Source organism: Halichoerus grypus, chromosome 2 (assembly GCF_964656455.1).
Source record: "Halichoerus grypus chromosome 2, mHalGry1.hap1.1, whole genome shotgun sequence".
In the NCBI taxonomy this organism is placed as follows: Eukaryota; Metazoa; Chordata; class Mammalia; order Carnivora; family Phocidae; genus Halichoerus; species Halichoerus grypus.
In genome coordinates this window covers 92,471,089-92,485,173 of record NC_135713.1, presented here as the reverse complement: position 1 = coordinate 92,485,173, position 14,085 = coordinate 92,471,089, and the positions used below count along the sequence as shown (strand labels likewise).

The window sequence follows — 14,085 nt, the reverse complement described above, 5'->3', positions numbered from 1 at the left end:
TTTATGCGTTGAGGAGCTTACTTGGATTTCAGTTGACTTTTGATGAGTTCTGCTTCCTCATTATACTTATCACTGTCTGAAATTGTTTATTTTCAGATTTGCTACTTACTGTCTGTCTTTCCATGAGCACAAAACATCCTCAGTGACAGAGTGGTTTGCCAGCGCCATTAGAACGACGCCTGGTTGGGGCGCCTGGGTGGCTCAGGCGTCTGCCTTCGGCTCAGGTCCTGATCCCAGGGTCCTGGGACCCATTCCCACATCAGGCTCCCTGCTCACCGGGAGGCCTGCTTCTCCCTCTCCTACTCCCCCTGCTTTTGTTCCTGCTCTCGCTGTCTCTCTCTCTGTCAAAAAAAAAACAAACAAACAAACAACGCCTGGCACTTAAGATGTTGAATATTTCTGGTTCCAGCTTACTTGGATTCTTTCCAGTAACCCAGCCTTGTGACCTGGAGGCTGTTCAGCAGATACTTGCCCCCTGACTCTCCTTATCTCATCATTCACTGATATGTGCTTGGTTCCAGCCATCCTCCGTTACCTGAAGAACGATGGGAAGATTCATTTGGTGGTTTTCAACAACTTCCAGGTGGCTGATGGCAGGCGGCACAGGGTCCTCCTGAGACTGACCAACTTGCAGCGAGGGGCTGGCTCTGTAGAGCTCTACCTGGACTGTACCCAAGTGGATTCTGTGCACAATCTCCCCAGAGCCTTTTCCAGCCCCTCCCAGAGTCCTGAGTCTGTTGAACTGAGGACTTTCCAGAGGAAGGCACAGGTAGGCACCCACAAACCGTTCTCCAACGTGGAAAGATGGGTTGCCCAGGCTCAGGGAATGCAGAGGAATATGCCGAGGTCAGGAGTGGGGCTGGCTGTGTAATTAGAATCACCTGAGGAACTCAAACTATCGCTAGAGGGCCCACCCTCAGGACAAATTGAATCAGAATCTATTGAAGGGGTGCCTAGGTATAGGTATTTTTAAAAATATTAATACTAATGGGAAGCTAAAATTGAAAGCTTCTGCTTTAGATGCTAGGTGAAGACTTTTTGGATATAATTGTGGAGTTGGAAAGGATTAGCAAAAATTTTAAAAAAGCAATCTTAGGGGGTGCCTGTCTGGCTCAGTTGGTAGAGCATGTGACTCTTGAGAGTGGGGTCGTGAGTTCGAGCCCCACGTTGGGAATAGAGATTATTTAAAACAAACAAAAAACAAAAACAAAATCTAGGACAATAGGATTTACTTTTAATTTTTCTATCATGATATTATTTATTATTTTTAACAAAAGTGATAAAGAATGATTGGAAATTGCCAAGCACTTAGAAACGACATTTTCACAGGTCTTTTTAGAGCTTCCCTAACAAAAAAAGGACCTTATTGCCAACTTAGTTCCATGAGGCCTTAAAAGTTCCATCACCTCTGTCGTCTGTTTTATGCCATGTTGATGGTATTTTTTATTATATCATGATACCTACTGTAGAAATTGCCACATGTATTTCTTTTAAAATTTTGTGTTACGAAGTAGTTTGTTTCCTACAAAGACCTAGCATTCTTTGTCCTTTCCATTAATTACAACTATTACTGGTCATAGTTCCCGACTTTTATCTGATGTGGAAGTCAATGCCAAAATCAGTAACTGTGTTCATCTGTTATGGTCCATAATGTTATTTTCTGTGCCTCAATCCTTACTTTGCATTTCTATTTTATTATTATATGTGCTTTAGTTACAAGCTGCTCTGAGCCCTTTGTACAAAGAGGCTGGGTGTAAATAATAATAATCATTACAACTAGGAATGCTGAGAAGTTTTACATAATAATATAAAAACTATGAATCTGATACTAGAATTTTGTGCTTGGAAAATAGGAAGCATCTTCAAACAGAAATTGCAAGAAAGCTAAAATCCAGGGATTTTGTTTTGTTTTTTGCAGAGAAAGAGAGAAGATGTTTCTATACTAAGTATAGATTTACATAGAAAAAGAATAGTGAATAGAGAGATATGCAGAACTTTATTTCTGAATCCCCAAAGTAGCCCAAATAATCAGAATGGTAGAAATTATATCACTGCCATTTCAGAAATTAGTGTCTACCACCAAATAAGTCAATTTCTAAAAGCCAGGAGTCAGCCACGACAAGGTCATCAGAAACTATACTTACCGGGATTTTTTCAAAAGTTCTAAATCCTTAGACTGTCAGAGACTACAGTGCTCTATCTTCATAGTCACTTCATTTATTCAGTGAATTAACAAATAGGTATATTCTAGGCATTAGGGATAAAGCATAGTGGGCAAAATGGTCATGGCCCTGCCCCCATTGAGCTCACAGCCGGATGTCCAGAACAATATCCGTTATATAACATGTGTTGTATATGTCGTAACTTAGCTAAATTAAAAAATAGAATTCCTCTGAAAATCCTTAGCATCCTCATTTTTAAAATAAGGATGATGACTTTATATTAGCAATTAACATAAACTTTTTCCTGTCATGAATATATAATGGTACAATCAAAAGTTAAAAAATAAAGGGGTGAGGAAATTGATGTTGTGACTAACAATGAATGATTGATATCAACCCATAATGTAAAAATATGATTCCAGCTATCTAATAACCGTAGGATATACTGTTTATTCATTCTCCTAGCCCAAGACGGTCAGGGACTTTGCTAAAACCTGGAGTTAAGACATCCTAAAAACAATAGTGTTTAAAATTGAGATCAGTATCTTATTTATTAGGGTCTAAACTCCATAAACAAATTCCAGACGATTCTTAACAGGCTCCTGCCACAAAATAACTTGTTTACCATGAAACTCAAAGCCTTTCCTCTTCTCAGATCTACCTTGATGAACCCTCAGGCCAAGCTGGATGCTAACATGTTCCTAGGCTATTGGCTCCTTCCATATTTGCTTCAGTCAAAAGGATAAGGCTGGCAGGTTTTAGGAAAAAATCAAACCCACAAAATTATGTAAGATGTCAGAGTCCAAGGATACAGGGCTACTTAGTCTGTAAGGAAAATTGGATGAGTATGCAAGCACATTGGCTTTTGAGCAGTGTCAGCAATGTGTGGTATGAATGTGATTTCTTCCAGGACTTCTTGGAAGAGCTGAAGCTGGTGGTGAGAGGCTCGCTGTTCCAGGTGGCCAGCCTGCAAGACTGCTTCCTGCAGCAGAGTGAGCCCCTGGCCACCACAAGCACAGGTGTGGGCTCTTGGGCAGTTGGCACGCCTCCATCAATCCAGATAAAGCCTCAGCCCCCGAGGGCACTGGGTCCCATCGCTGAAAGGTGGACTTCAGCAGAGCATCCTGATGTGTCTACAGAAATCAGGCTCTTGTACCAAAGTCCAGGACAAGAAATATCTCCATTGCAATTTTTATTTTTATAACTCGGGAATTTGGGCTAACAGCCAGTGGCATCATTGTCATTTTTTAGGTGAATTAGATGAATCACCCCAAGTTAAATTCCTGTGCCCTAGGTATTTGTCATGGTGGTTCTCTGGGAAATCATTTGTTTTTGAGCCACTGTAGGAGCGTCTGTTCATGGCTGAATGCTCCTTGTCTTTTATTATTGCTACAGGAGACTTTAATCGGCAGTTCTTGGGGCAAATGATGCAACTAAACCAGCTGCTGGGAGAGGTGAAGGATCTTCTGAGACAGCAGGTAATGACGAGGACGAAGCATCAGAAAACCCTAGTCCTGCCAAAGCACCTCATTGTACGAGCTAGTGGAACTGCAGAGGCGGGGAGGCGGACGAGGGGGCAGACCTCAGTGGCCCCGTGCACCCACCACCCTGGAGGTCTCTTGGGGCTCTGGAAATGGGGGATAGGTGTGTGAGAAACACACCATGGCTCTGAGCAGAGAGGGAGCCTTCAAGGGCTACCTGAGTACTCCCTTAAGAAGTGTTTACTAGATTGCTACACATGAATTCTTTCATTCCTGGATTATGTATTAGATCCTCCTTTTCCATCTTGTTTTTCCCTTCCTGTTTCTAAAGGTCAAGGAAACCTCATTTTTGCGAAACACCATAGCTGAGTGCCAGGCTTGCGGTAAGTGCTGTTCCAATACCAGCTTCGTTCTGAGTTGTATGGGCACGTAAGGATGGATGAAGGGCCTGGGGTGCGGCTACATTGACTGTGGTTTCTGGACGTTTGGCACAGAGTTGGAGGGAAGGGAGAGCTCGTTGGGAAGCCAAATTTCATTTTGTATCAGCTCTGTTTTTCTGGTGGTCACTAAGTCTGTGGATTATTGTTTTTCTCTAGGTCCACTCAGCTTTCAGTCCCCAACCCCAAACACATTGGTGCCCCCAGCACCTCCAGCCCCCCCGACACCCCCAGTGCGCCGTTGTGATTCCAACTCATGTTTCCGCGGCGTCCGGTGTACGGACACCAGAGATGGCTTCCAATGTGGGCCCTGCCCCGACGGCTACACAGGAAATGGGATCACCTGTTCTGATATTGATGAGGTAAAAGTTCACCTTGATGGGGTAGAGGCTCCCTAAGTATCTTGGACACCCTACAGCGAGGTGGATGACTAAGGGATGACTTGGGGTGTCCTCCAGGTGACATAAAAACTACACCCTCATGAACCCTTAGAGACCACAAGCGACCGTGAGCAGGGGGACGAAGGAGGCATGACACGCCATTGTGGCTGCGTCCATCGTATCTCCTCTCCATGTCTCCAGCTGCTCCCTGGGGCCATGTTGCTACCGTGCTGACATTTGTACCCCAACATTGATGACTTCTCGTATGCAGTCAACATTACAGTTTTGATTTTTCTACACTTCTACATATGTGGGAGGAGGAAGATCTGTGTTAGGGTGTATTTCAGGGCTTGCGACTAATTTCTTCGGCCTTCCTAAATTAGAAATGCAGAGGGGACTCTCAAACCAACAAGCCCTGTTGAGGAGGTCCTATAAGTTGTGAGTAATTGACAGTGCTGAAGGATGGAGCCAGAGAGACACATACAGCGCGTACAGGCTGTTTGGCCGGCTTGCAAAGCCTCTGCAGGAGACTGACTCGAGGGCGCGGTTAGCCAGTCGGTAGTCCAGTCCCAAAGCAGTGTTCACGTAGGTAGCAAGGCTACCATCAGAAATATGCCTCTCCCTTCCCACCAGGCCAGGGGAGGGTAGTAAGCAATTAAGATGGTCTGTAGTGATCCCTCAATTGCAGAATCATCGTGCATGTTTCACAGAATGGCATCTGGTTTCTGTCTGTGAGCTGGAATTTTCCTCCTTTTGAAAGTGCAGGAAGTGGTCATGTTTTTTACATTAGTTGAAGTGGTTAAAAAAAAAAAAAAAAGAACCAGTCTCTTAGACTCCAAGAGCTTTGGAAGAGCCGTGGCCTTGACAGGGCATGAAAGGAGGCACAGACCCTGATAGACCGCATCTTACCAAAAACACAAGTACCCTGGCTTTGTCTTCTCTGGATCTCTTCATTTGAGAAGTTGGTTCGGCAGTGTGTTTGGATTAATCTAACAGCCAGCTGACAAGTGGTCCAGGAGCACTGTCCTTTCATGGTGGTTTTTATTTTTTTTTTTATGTTAATCACCATACATTACATCATTAGTTTTTGATGTAGTGTTCCATGATTCATCGTTTGCGTATAACACCCAGTGCTCCATGTAGTACGTGCCCTCTTTAATACCTGTCACCAGGCTAACCCATCCCCCCACCCCCCTCATGGTGATTTTTACATTACAAGGTAGAATATCAGGGAATTGACATGGGGAGGTAGACTGGTGATCATGAAGGACCTTTTCACTTGGCCATGCCATTATTCTGTGATACAGCAAAGCCCACTAAAAGGCAACCCCATACTGCGTGTGTCTAGGATAGTTAAGTAAATAAGCATGTCTGGATAGATGAATGAAAGTTTGTGTTTTCCCTGTGTAGCTAAAGACCTTGGGGTTTGTTTGTTTGTTTGTTTTTCCTTCCCAGTGCAAATACCATCCCTGCTACCCAGGCGTGCGCTGTGTGAACTTGGCTCCTGGCTTCCGATGTGAGGCCTGCCCAGTGGGCTTCACCGGGCCCGTGGTACAGGGTGTCGGCATCAGTTTTGCCAAGTCAAACAAGCAGGTGGGCTGAAGTGATGGTCTTTCTATTCATTTTTTTTTTTTAATCTGAATTACAAACAGAAAAACTTTGGGTTTTTTTCCCACCTCTTTCTCTTTGAACTGCCAAGTGCCACGTGGAATGTCACGGTGCACGGTGGGCAAATGAGGACACTTTCCGACTCCTTTCTGAGCGTGTATGTTCATGATGTCTAGTAGAAGGGAAGCTGTTAAATCAGGATAATAGAGTGTCGCTAGGAAAACAGTGAGTGGGGTAATATTAAATATGTGGTGTGATTTCAAGTCTCTTCTGTTAGCCATTGAACATTTTGTCCCACAGAGTAACTTGAGAATCAGGGAAACAAATAAAAGCTTTGAAAAATTAGGTAACTTTTATAGAGTCACTGTTGCTGATAAGAAGCTAGTTGAGAGATGAGAGGATTTCAAGAGTAGAAATAATCCCCTGAGGAAACCCCCCTTCTTCTTATATAAGCTATAAATTTTGCCATAAAGCACTTGAGCACTTTGTGACAGTCTCCATTTGTTTCAAAATATTCTACTATATCCTGGCCATTATTTGACTGGCTGTGAAATTCTTTTTGATGTTTTCAGCCCTTAAAAATGGTTGGTCTATAAATATATTTTACTACCTTAGGGAAATTATTAGGTTTGAAGAAGGACAGGAGTTCATTATTTTCTAGCTGCCTATCAAAGGATTCTAGAGGGCATCATTTTTTTTAGACTAGAAAAAGGGGGCAAGCTGGACACATAGGAGTGACACGAAGCCATTAGAGTAATGACCCAGAGTTTTTCTTCCTCTCTTCTAAAGACAAAATCTCCAAGACTAAACCAAGGAAAATAGACAGAATGAAATAGTCGGTGCTTTATGTGAGCTAGTAAGATTTCCAACAATATGGTAGACTGAATGGAAGTAGAAGGAAGCCACTTGCTACAGCTTAACAAATTCATGCTCATGGGGGGTGGGAGCAGGGTATAGGCCCTTGGAGTGGGGATCCAGGGTTTCAGCATCTATGCGGACCTTGAGAAAGACATAACACCCCTTCAGAAAGACACGGGTCTCAAAGAGCTACCCTACCCATTAAAAGGAGATGAGAAAACTACTAGCCCCCACAAGCGACAAGGAAGCTGGATGTCATCTCTGAGACATGGTTGACAAAAAGGAAAATTGCCCACAACAAATCAAAGCTCCAGGTTTGTACCACATACTGTTATGAGCTTCAAATCTATGTTACACATATAATGGGGAATACAAGCCAGAAAATTAACAGAAAAATTATCCCTGGAGCAGTAAAATCCCCGGGGTCCTGGCTAATGTCAAAGCCATACCACTTGTGAAGAAACTCTGAAACTCAGTGCCAGTGGAACATGGGAAAACAGAGCCACTAAAGATAGGTTCATAAATAAAAATGGTGATTTACATGAAGCTACCATGAGGAAACATGATACATATAAAACAATTCAAAAGGATAAAGAGAAAAAGGAAGGAATAGATACCATAACTAAAAAATAGGGCAATGTGGAAAAAAAAAAAAGGCAACTCTGAAAAATAGTCAAGTTTCTTCAATGAAAAATGTAATCATTGACATTAAAAACTCAATAGATTGGCGGGGGGGTGCTTCACTTGGTTAAGCATCTGACTCTTGATCTCAGCTCAGGTGTTCATCTCAGCGTCATGAGTTCAAGGCCTGTGTTGGGCTCCACACTGGACACGGAGCCTACTTAAAACCAACCAACCAACCAAAACCCATAAAACCCAATAGCTGGGCAAGACAGCTATCAGAGAATGTATAGAATGGAAGGTGGATCTAAGGAAATCATCCAGAATGCAGCATAGAGAAGTAAAGATATGGAAAATATGAACAAGAGGTTAAGAGTCAAAAGAAGAGATGAACGAGAAAGTCTAAGTGCTTAATTGTAGTTCCAAAGAAAGAATTGAAAGAGTAGGAGCAGAGGGAAGCTGAGAATTCTCCAGAATTGAAGCAAGCTAGGAATCCTCAGGCAGAAGTACGTGGAGTACCAAGCAGGATAGAGAAGAATCTTCCTGAGTAAAAAGTTTGTAGAACAGATTAACCATACCAGTTGTGTTTTCTGAACAACTTGAAATACCAAGTCTGCAGCTATCACTTGAAATTAGGTTAAGTACAGACAGGTCCAAACACAAGGAGGTGGCTAAAGTGACATTCCTATTAGCACTGAACCTGAAATTCCATGCCTTCACACAAAGCTATCAAAGCAAAATTTATTTGCATTTCTGCTTAAACAGAATATCTCTTTAAACTTTTCTGCACTAGATCTGCACTGACATTGATGAGTGTCGAAATGGAGCCTGTGTTCTCAATTCTATCTGTATTAACACTTTGGTAAGTACTTTTCATGGATGATGTTATCCAAGCAGACCAGCGATTAAAACAAGTGTGTGTTTATGAATCATAACCCTAAAACACACATAGAACAACAGATGGGCACAATATATTTGATTGGCAAATGAAGATAAAAGTTTATGTTGAAAAATAGTTTTCCATGTAAGAGTAGTTTTATAAGTAATTTTTATATAAGAAAAATTTTATAAGTGCCAGACTTTAATCAAAGTTGCCATGTTGGGCTTTCAGAAAAATTTGTATGGAATAAAACATTGTTCTTGTATTTTAAAAATGTGAAGAGCTTCTGGGTTTATGTGGTTCAGAATATGCATTTTATTGGTGATGACACAATCCCCAAAGAGTATTCATTATTTTTAGAAATCTTTTCAAAAGTCATTTGTATTAAAATGCTTAGCCCTTGGTGGGGGGGGGGCGTCTAAAATGTAAATATTTAGTGCAGTTTTATTTCTGAAAGTTCTTGTCCACTGATTGCAACATAGAGGCGTGGCCCACTAAACCGTCCACAAGAGAGCCACTGATTCCATGATGGAATGGGGGCCTCCAACTTGATGTCCCTGGGAAAGTTATTCCATCTCTAGGTTCCTAGTTGTCTTGAATGTAAAAACATTTTATAAATAACAAGGCACTTACCTGAATCCTCTCAAACACTTTGTCACTAGGCACTATAAATCATTTGAAGACAGTGGGCTACAGAAAAGTAATGGGGCCCAGACCACTCATCCCCTAAGGCTTCCATCTGGCTGCGGAGCCTGTGTTCTCATCCACACACTCTGCTGTCTCGGAGCGGGCGGGGATTGTTGCTTCTTTGCTTCTCCCCAGGGCTGTCTCCCCTAGTGAGCAGATACAGATTTGGGAGACACCGACCTAACAGGAATCACTAATGCCACCCTGGGGGAAGGAAACCAGACAGTGGAACTTTCTAGAAAGTGGAACTCCAGAGAACCTCAAGAAGGGGCAGAGGCAAAAGGGCAGGAGCAGAGAAGAGGCGAGAACTGGCCCCACGGAGCAGTCCAGTGAGGCTGATAGATCAAGAAAGACCACCGAAGAGCATCCTTAGGATGTGGCAAGTAGGAGGTTGCTAGTGACCAGAATCATTGAACTGTAGGCTTTACACGGCTGTCTTTCATGAAATGTGAATTTGACCTCAGTCAAGCTGTTTAAAAAAACCAGAGAGTCGTGGCTGGCCCTCGCAGCGCCGTTGCCGTGGAGCTGACAGCTCATTTGCTGGGCTGCCCCCGTCGCTGCCTCGCTCATCGAGAATTCTCAGGGCAAGGCCGTTGACATTTCTCTGTACACCTGTTCTCTGTCACTCAATTGTAAAAAAGCCAAAGAACGGTTAAAAAAAGCTTTTTCTTCCCCTTACCGGCTTTTCACTCAAACCCCCTCCCTTGTCCCCAGAATAAATTCTCACTCTGCCTCCCAGGGCTTCACCGGCACCATCGGCCCTTTCCCCTCATGTCCTCACACTGGAGCTACAGGCCAGTGACAGGGGTTCATTCCAGCCTTCTTCCCTCATGTCTGCGTGGCTCGCGGCAGCCTCCAGGCTGGGGGTGTCTTCCTCCGTACTCCACAGTCTTATAAGATGGACACGTACTCGGAGAGGCAGCCCCGAGTGTCACGTCCTCTCGGCATCATCGAGTACATGTGAAAATAAACACGATCGCGGTTGCTTTGCTCCCAGTTAGGAGCCCCCAGCTCACCGGCTGATCTTTGCTCCCTGCAGGGCTCTTACCGCTGTGGGCCCTGCAAACCCGGGTACATGGGTGATCAGACAAGGGGATGCAAAACCGAAAGAAGCTGCAGAAATCCTGAGCTGAATCCCTGCAGTGTGAACGCGCAGTGCATCGAGGAGAGGCAGGGGGATGTGACATGTGTGGTGAGTTGTTTGTCACCTGCTTTACCACGTTTTTCTCTTCCATTTTAAATACCTCCCCTCCTCGGGTTCTACTTCCCAGTAGTGAAGCAAAAGAAAAATGAAAACATTCCCGTGGAGATAAACAGAAGGCAATAGTAACAGGGTTCGCTGTGCTCCTGGAGAACACTCTCAAGTCCATCTCACATCAGCTGCCTTTTCTCTCCTCTTGCCGGAGGTCCGACACCATACCCTCGGGCATGTCAGCAGTGGAGCCCTGCGCCCCTGGGCACCCTCTGCAAAGGGCCAAGAAGTGAACAGCAAGAAGGGAAGGAGCCTCCTTCCCTCCCTCCGTCTACCCCCCTATTTGCTTGTGTAACTTAGGAGCACGCTGCTGTCCTTTCTAGCGGTCCTCAGAACCTGGCCTCATACTGCAGGAAGCAGGTGGCAGCGAAGTGGTAAGCTGTCAGACACTCTCTGAGGGCCCCTGTCTCCCCGCAGTGAGCAGGAAGGGGCGCACGGCACTATTCCATGTCCATCTACACCCGGATTCCGGAACAGCTCAGTGGACGGGCACTCTTCTTCCTCTCTAGTTCCCAGCCCTGCAGCCGATCTGGGGAGGAGGCAGTGGGGCAAGAGAGCGGGACGGTCCTGGGCTGACACCGGCCTCATGCCAGGCGGGGGTGTGGTGGGCCGTAGGTGAAGAAGGCGGCCCAGGCCTGCCATCCACTCCCAAATCCCAGGTTCCAGAGGCCTCAGGGCTTCTAGGTGCTGAGGCAGCCGCCACTCAGCTGCTCATCCTCTCCTTCCTTCCCACTAAGCCAGGCCCTCGGCAGGGGCCCTTTCGATTCTGGGATTTGCAGGTTCACAGTGATCACTTGATCCTTCTTTCTACCTCAAACTTAGACTTCTTCAACGTTAGGCTCGCAAAACTTTCTATAGTGAGCATTTCGCTTTTCAAATAGGGAAAACGACACGAATCAGGACGGAGTGAAAGGAAGAAATGTAATAATAGCATCTCTCTGGCAGCACAGATAGTCCATAACAAGGTCCTGACAAAGGAGCAAGCTGGGTCAGACAGGAAAACCCCACAACTTTCCTAATTCCTGTTGCCTGGGCATGTTTGTTACCATTGAGAGGCAAGGGCAAATCTATGTGTAAATCCTAATTTGCTGTGAACAAATTAATGACTTCCCTGGGATGGTGGGTGATGGGGCTCTTAATATGTTTTTGAATTTGTAATAAGGCATAACGACAGATGGGAAAGGATTAATATACTTGGTGTGACTACTGAAATAATTTAATCTGCCAGAAAATGGCTCATTAAAAATGTATTTGTTCCTAGAGGAAATTTTTTCTTCATTAAAATGAGTCAAGGACCATACCCCACGGCTGAGCTTTCCAGGCCTTCTGAAGGCCCGCCGAAGCAATTGAGCGGAAATAGGGGCCCTTAGGGGAGGGGCGTCTTTGGCCTCCTGCCTTCTAAATCTCTGGTGGCAGAAGGAGAGCCTGGATGATTGAGAACAGGCAGGCTGCTGCTTAGGAAGTCACTGGTCTTCAATCACCTTATTTTGATTAGCAAGGCCAGGAAATTTAACGTTTATTCATGGAAAGTTTCTTTTCCCTTGGCCCTGCTTCTGTTCCTCAGACTCCCTGCCCCCTCCCTGCATTTCTGGTTCCGTCCTCTTTCCCAGTCCTCTTCCTCTGTGTTCCTGCTGTTCTGCCTGCCCCCCCCCCCCCTGCAGGTGCCTATCCTGGTCCTGGGCTCCCAGGTCCCACCTCATGCCCAGGCACCACGTAGGGAATCATTTCTTTTCTCTCTGGTTTGCCAGTGATCCTTGCTCAAGAGCCTAGTTGTCTCTGGTACAGTGGGGTAATAGTGACCTTGCAGCATCATTGACGGATTGGAGACAATGGTTATACGGTCTGATACAGGTTAACTGTTACTGTTATTATTCTTGCCGTGAAGTCACTGGCTGGTGGTAGCAGGATACTTGGGTAGACTTTTCCAGAGACAAAGAGAACATGTGGACCCAACGCTGCACCTGGGGGAGTCTTTTTCTGTTAAAAGAGCACGAATAGAGGTAAAGCACCTTGGAAGGTTATTTTTTTGGTGGGAATTGGTCTACAAGACTGTTAAATTCCGAGCTAAGACTGTAGTTCAAGAATGATAAGGAAAGGACCACAAAAGCCACACACGTTTGTGTCTGCTGGGAGAGGAAATTAGACGATCGCATGGAGAACATTTCAACAGTAACTCCAAATTACAAAGACCTTTTGAACCAGGAATTCCACACTGAGAAACCAGTACAGGAGCAGAAGGACAAATGTACTAGAATTCCTTGTTGTAGCATTGTTTGCAATAGAAAAAAAAGTTTTAAAAACCAGCCACGCACCAGTAGGAGACTGGTTGAATTCATGGAGGCATACGCACACCACTTTATGTATGATGCATCTGTGACCATTAAAAAGAATGGCATGAATCTACATGGAGTGATATGGAAAGAGCTCCAAGGTATGATACTAATTTTTTTAAATAAAGTGCAGAACAGTGGATATATGTGCTCTCAGTTGTGTCAAAAGAAAAAAGAAGAAAAAGAATGTATATTTGCTTGTCTGTGCATAGTGTTATCTCTTAAGAGTATACAGAAGAATGGATGGCCTGAGCTAAGGGAACAGGAATGGGAAGGAGTTTTCACTCTATGTCTCTTTGTACCTTTTGATTCATTAGACTATTCAAAAAAATAATAGTTTTAGAATCCTACCCAACAACGCTGTGTTGCTCTGGGCCCTCCCTCTGGGGATGCGCACAGGAGAGCAAGGATTTACAGGTTCAGAGCAGAGGCCCTGTCAGCCCTCCCCCCCACCCCCACCCCCAGGCTCAGCTCCTCAAGCGTGTGCTGGGCTTTGCCTTCACAGTGCGGCGTCGGGTGGGCTGGTGATGGCTACATCTGCGGGAAGGACGTGGACATTGACAGTTACCCTGACGAAGAACTGCCGTGCTCCGCCAGGAACTGCAAGAAGGTAAAGAGGGCACACGGGAGAAAAACTATACCTACCGTGGCTTTCCGGAGCCCTATCTTCTCTGGGGGAGAGATTCTATGGGTTCCATTGAAAATGGCATTTTTCAAGTAGCTACATCTCACACTTCGCGAAACAGCCATCCACAATGAAGTCAGGCAGCTGCTGTCAGTCTTGAGGTTGGAAATCCTTTCTGACGTAAGACTGAGGTAGATGAGGGTGGGGGAAATAGGGAGAAGTTGATAAAAGGGTAGAGACTTTCAGGGATCAGATGAATAAGGTCTGAGGATCTCATGTATAACATGTGACTTTTGTTGATAGTACTGTCTAATTGAAATTCACTGAAAGGGCAGAACTTAAATGTTCTCAGGAAAAAAAAGGTGGATATGTGAGGAGCTGGACGTGTTAACAGTGGGAATCCTCTGACAATATAAATGTATGTTAAATAATCACACCGTATGCTTCACATATGTTACAGTTTTGTCAATTATGCATCAATGAAGTTGAAAACGAGTCAGATGTAGATGTTTCTCTGAGCCCTGTTTCTTCTCCCCAGGATAACTGCAAGTATGTGCCCAACTCTGGCCAGGAAGATGCAGACAGAGATGGCATTGGGGATGCTTGTGACGAGGATGCTGATGGAGACGGGATCCTCAATGAGCAGGTACTTGCTCCATCAGGAGGGCCCGGGATAGTGGAAGAAAGCCCGGGAAGTCACCTATTTATATGAGTCATCCCAAGTGTTCATTTCCATGCCGGTGATCCCGTGGCATTGCGACTTT

At 44.8% G+C, this 14,085-nt stretch overlaps 1 protein-coding gene across 1 annotated transcript in view; it reads left to right on the top strand.

Annotated features, from left to right (window-relative positions):
- THBS4 (thrombospondin 4) overlaps nucleotides 1-14,085 on the top strand; it is a 43,185-nt gene that overhangs the window by 17,775 nt on the left and 11,325 nt on the right. The window contains exons 3-12 of the mRNA XM_036098188.2: nucleotides 522-769; nucleotides 3,073-3,181; nucleotides 3,558-3,640; nucleotides 3,975-4,026; nucleotides 4,240-4,442; nucleotides 5,916-6,053; nucleotides 8,341-8,409; nucleotides 10,154-10,306; nucleotides 13,202-13,306; nucleotides 13,860-13,967. Coding sequence (XP_035954081.2) covers nucleotides 522-769; nucleotides 3,073-3,181; nucleotides 3,558-3,640; nucleotides 3,975-4,026; nucleotides 4,240-4,442; nucleotides 5,916-6,053; nucleotides 8,341-8,409; nucleotides 10,154-10,306; nucleotides 13,202-13,306; nucleotides 13,860-13,967 — 1,268 coding nt within the window. The remainder of the gene's footprint in view (nucleotides 1-521; nucleotides 770-3,072; nucleotides 3,182-3,557; nucleotides 3,641-3,974; nucleotides 4,027-4,239; nucleotides 4,443-5,915; nucleotides 6,054-8,340; nucleotides 8,410-10,153; nucleotides 10,307-13,201; nucleotides 13,307-13,859; nucleotides 13,968-14,085) is intronic.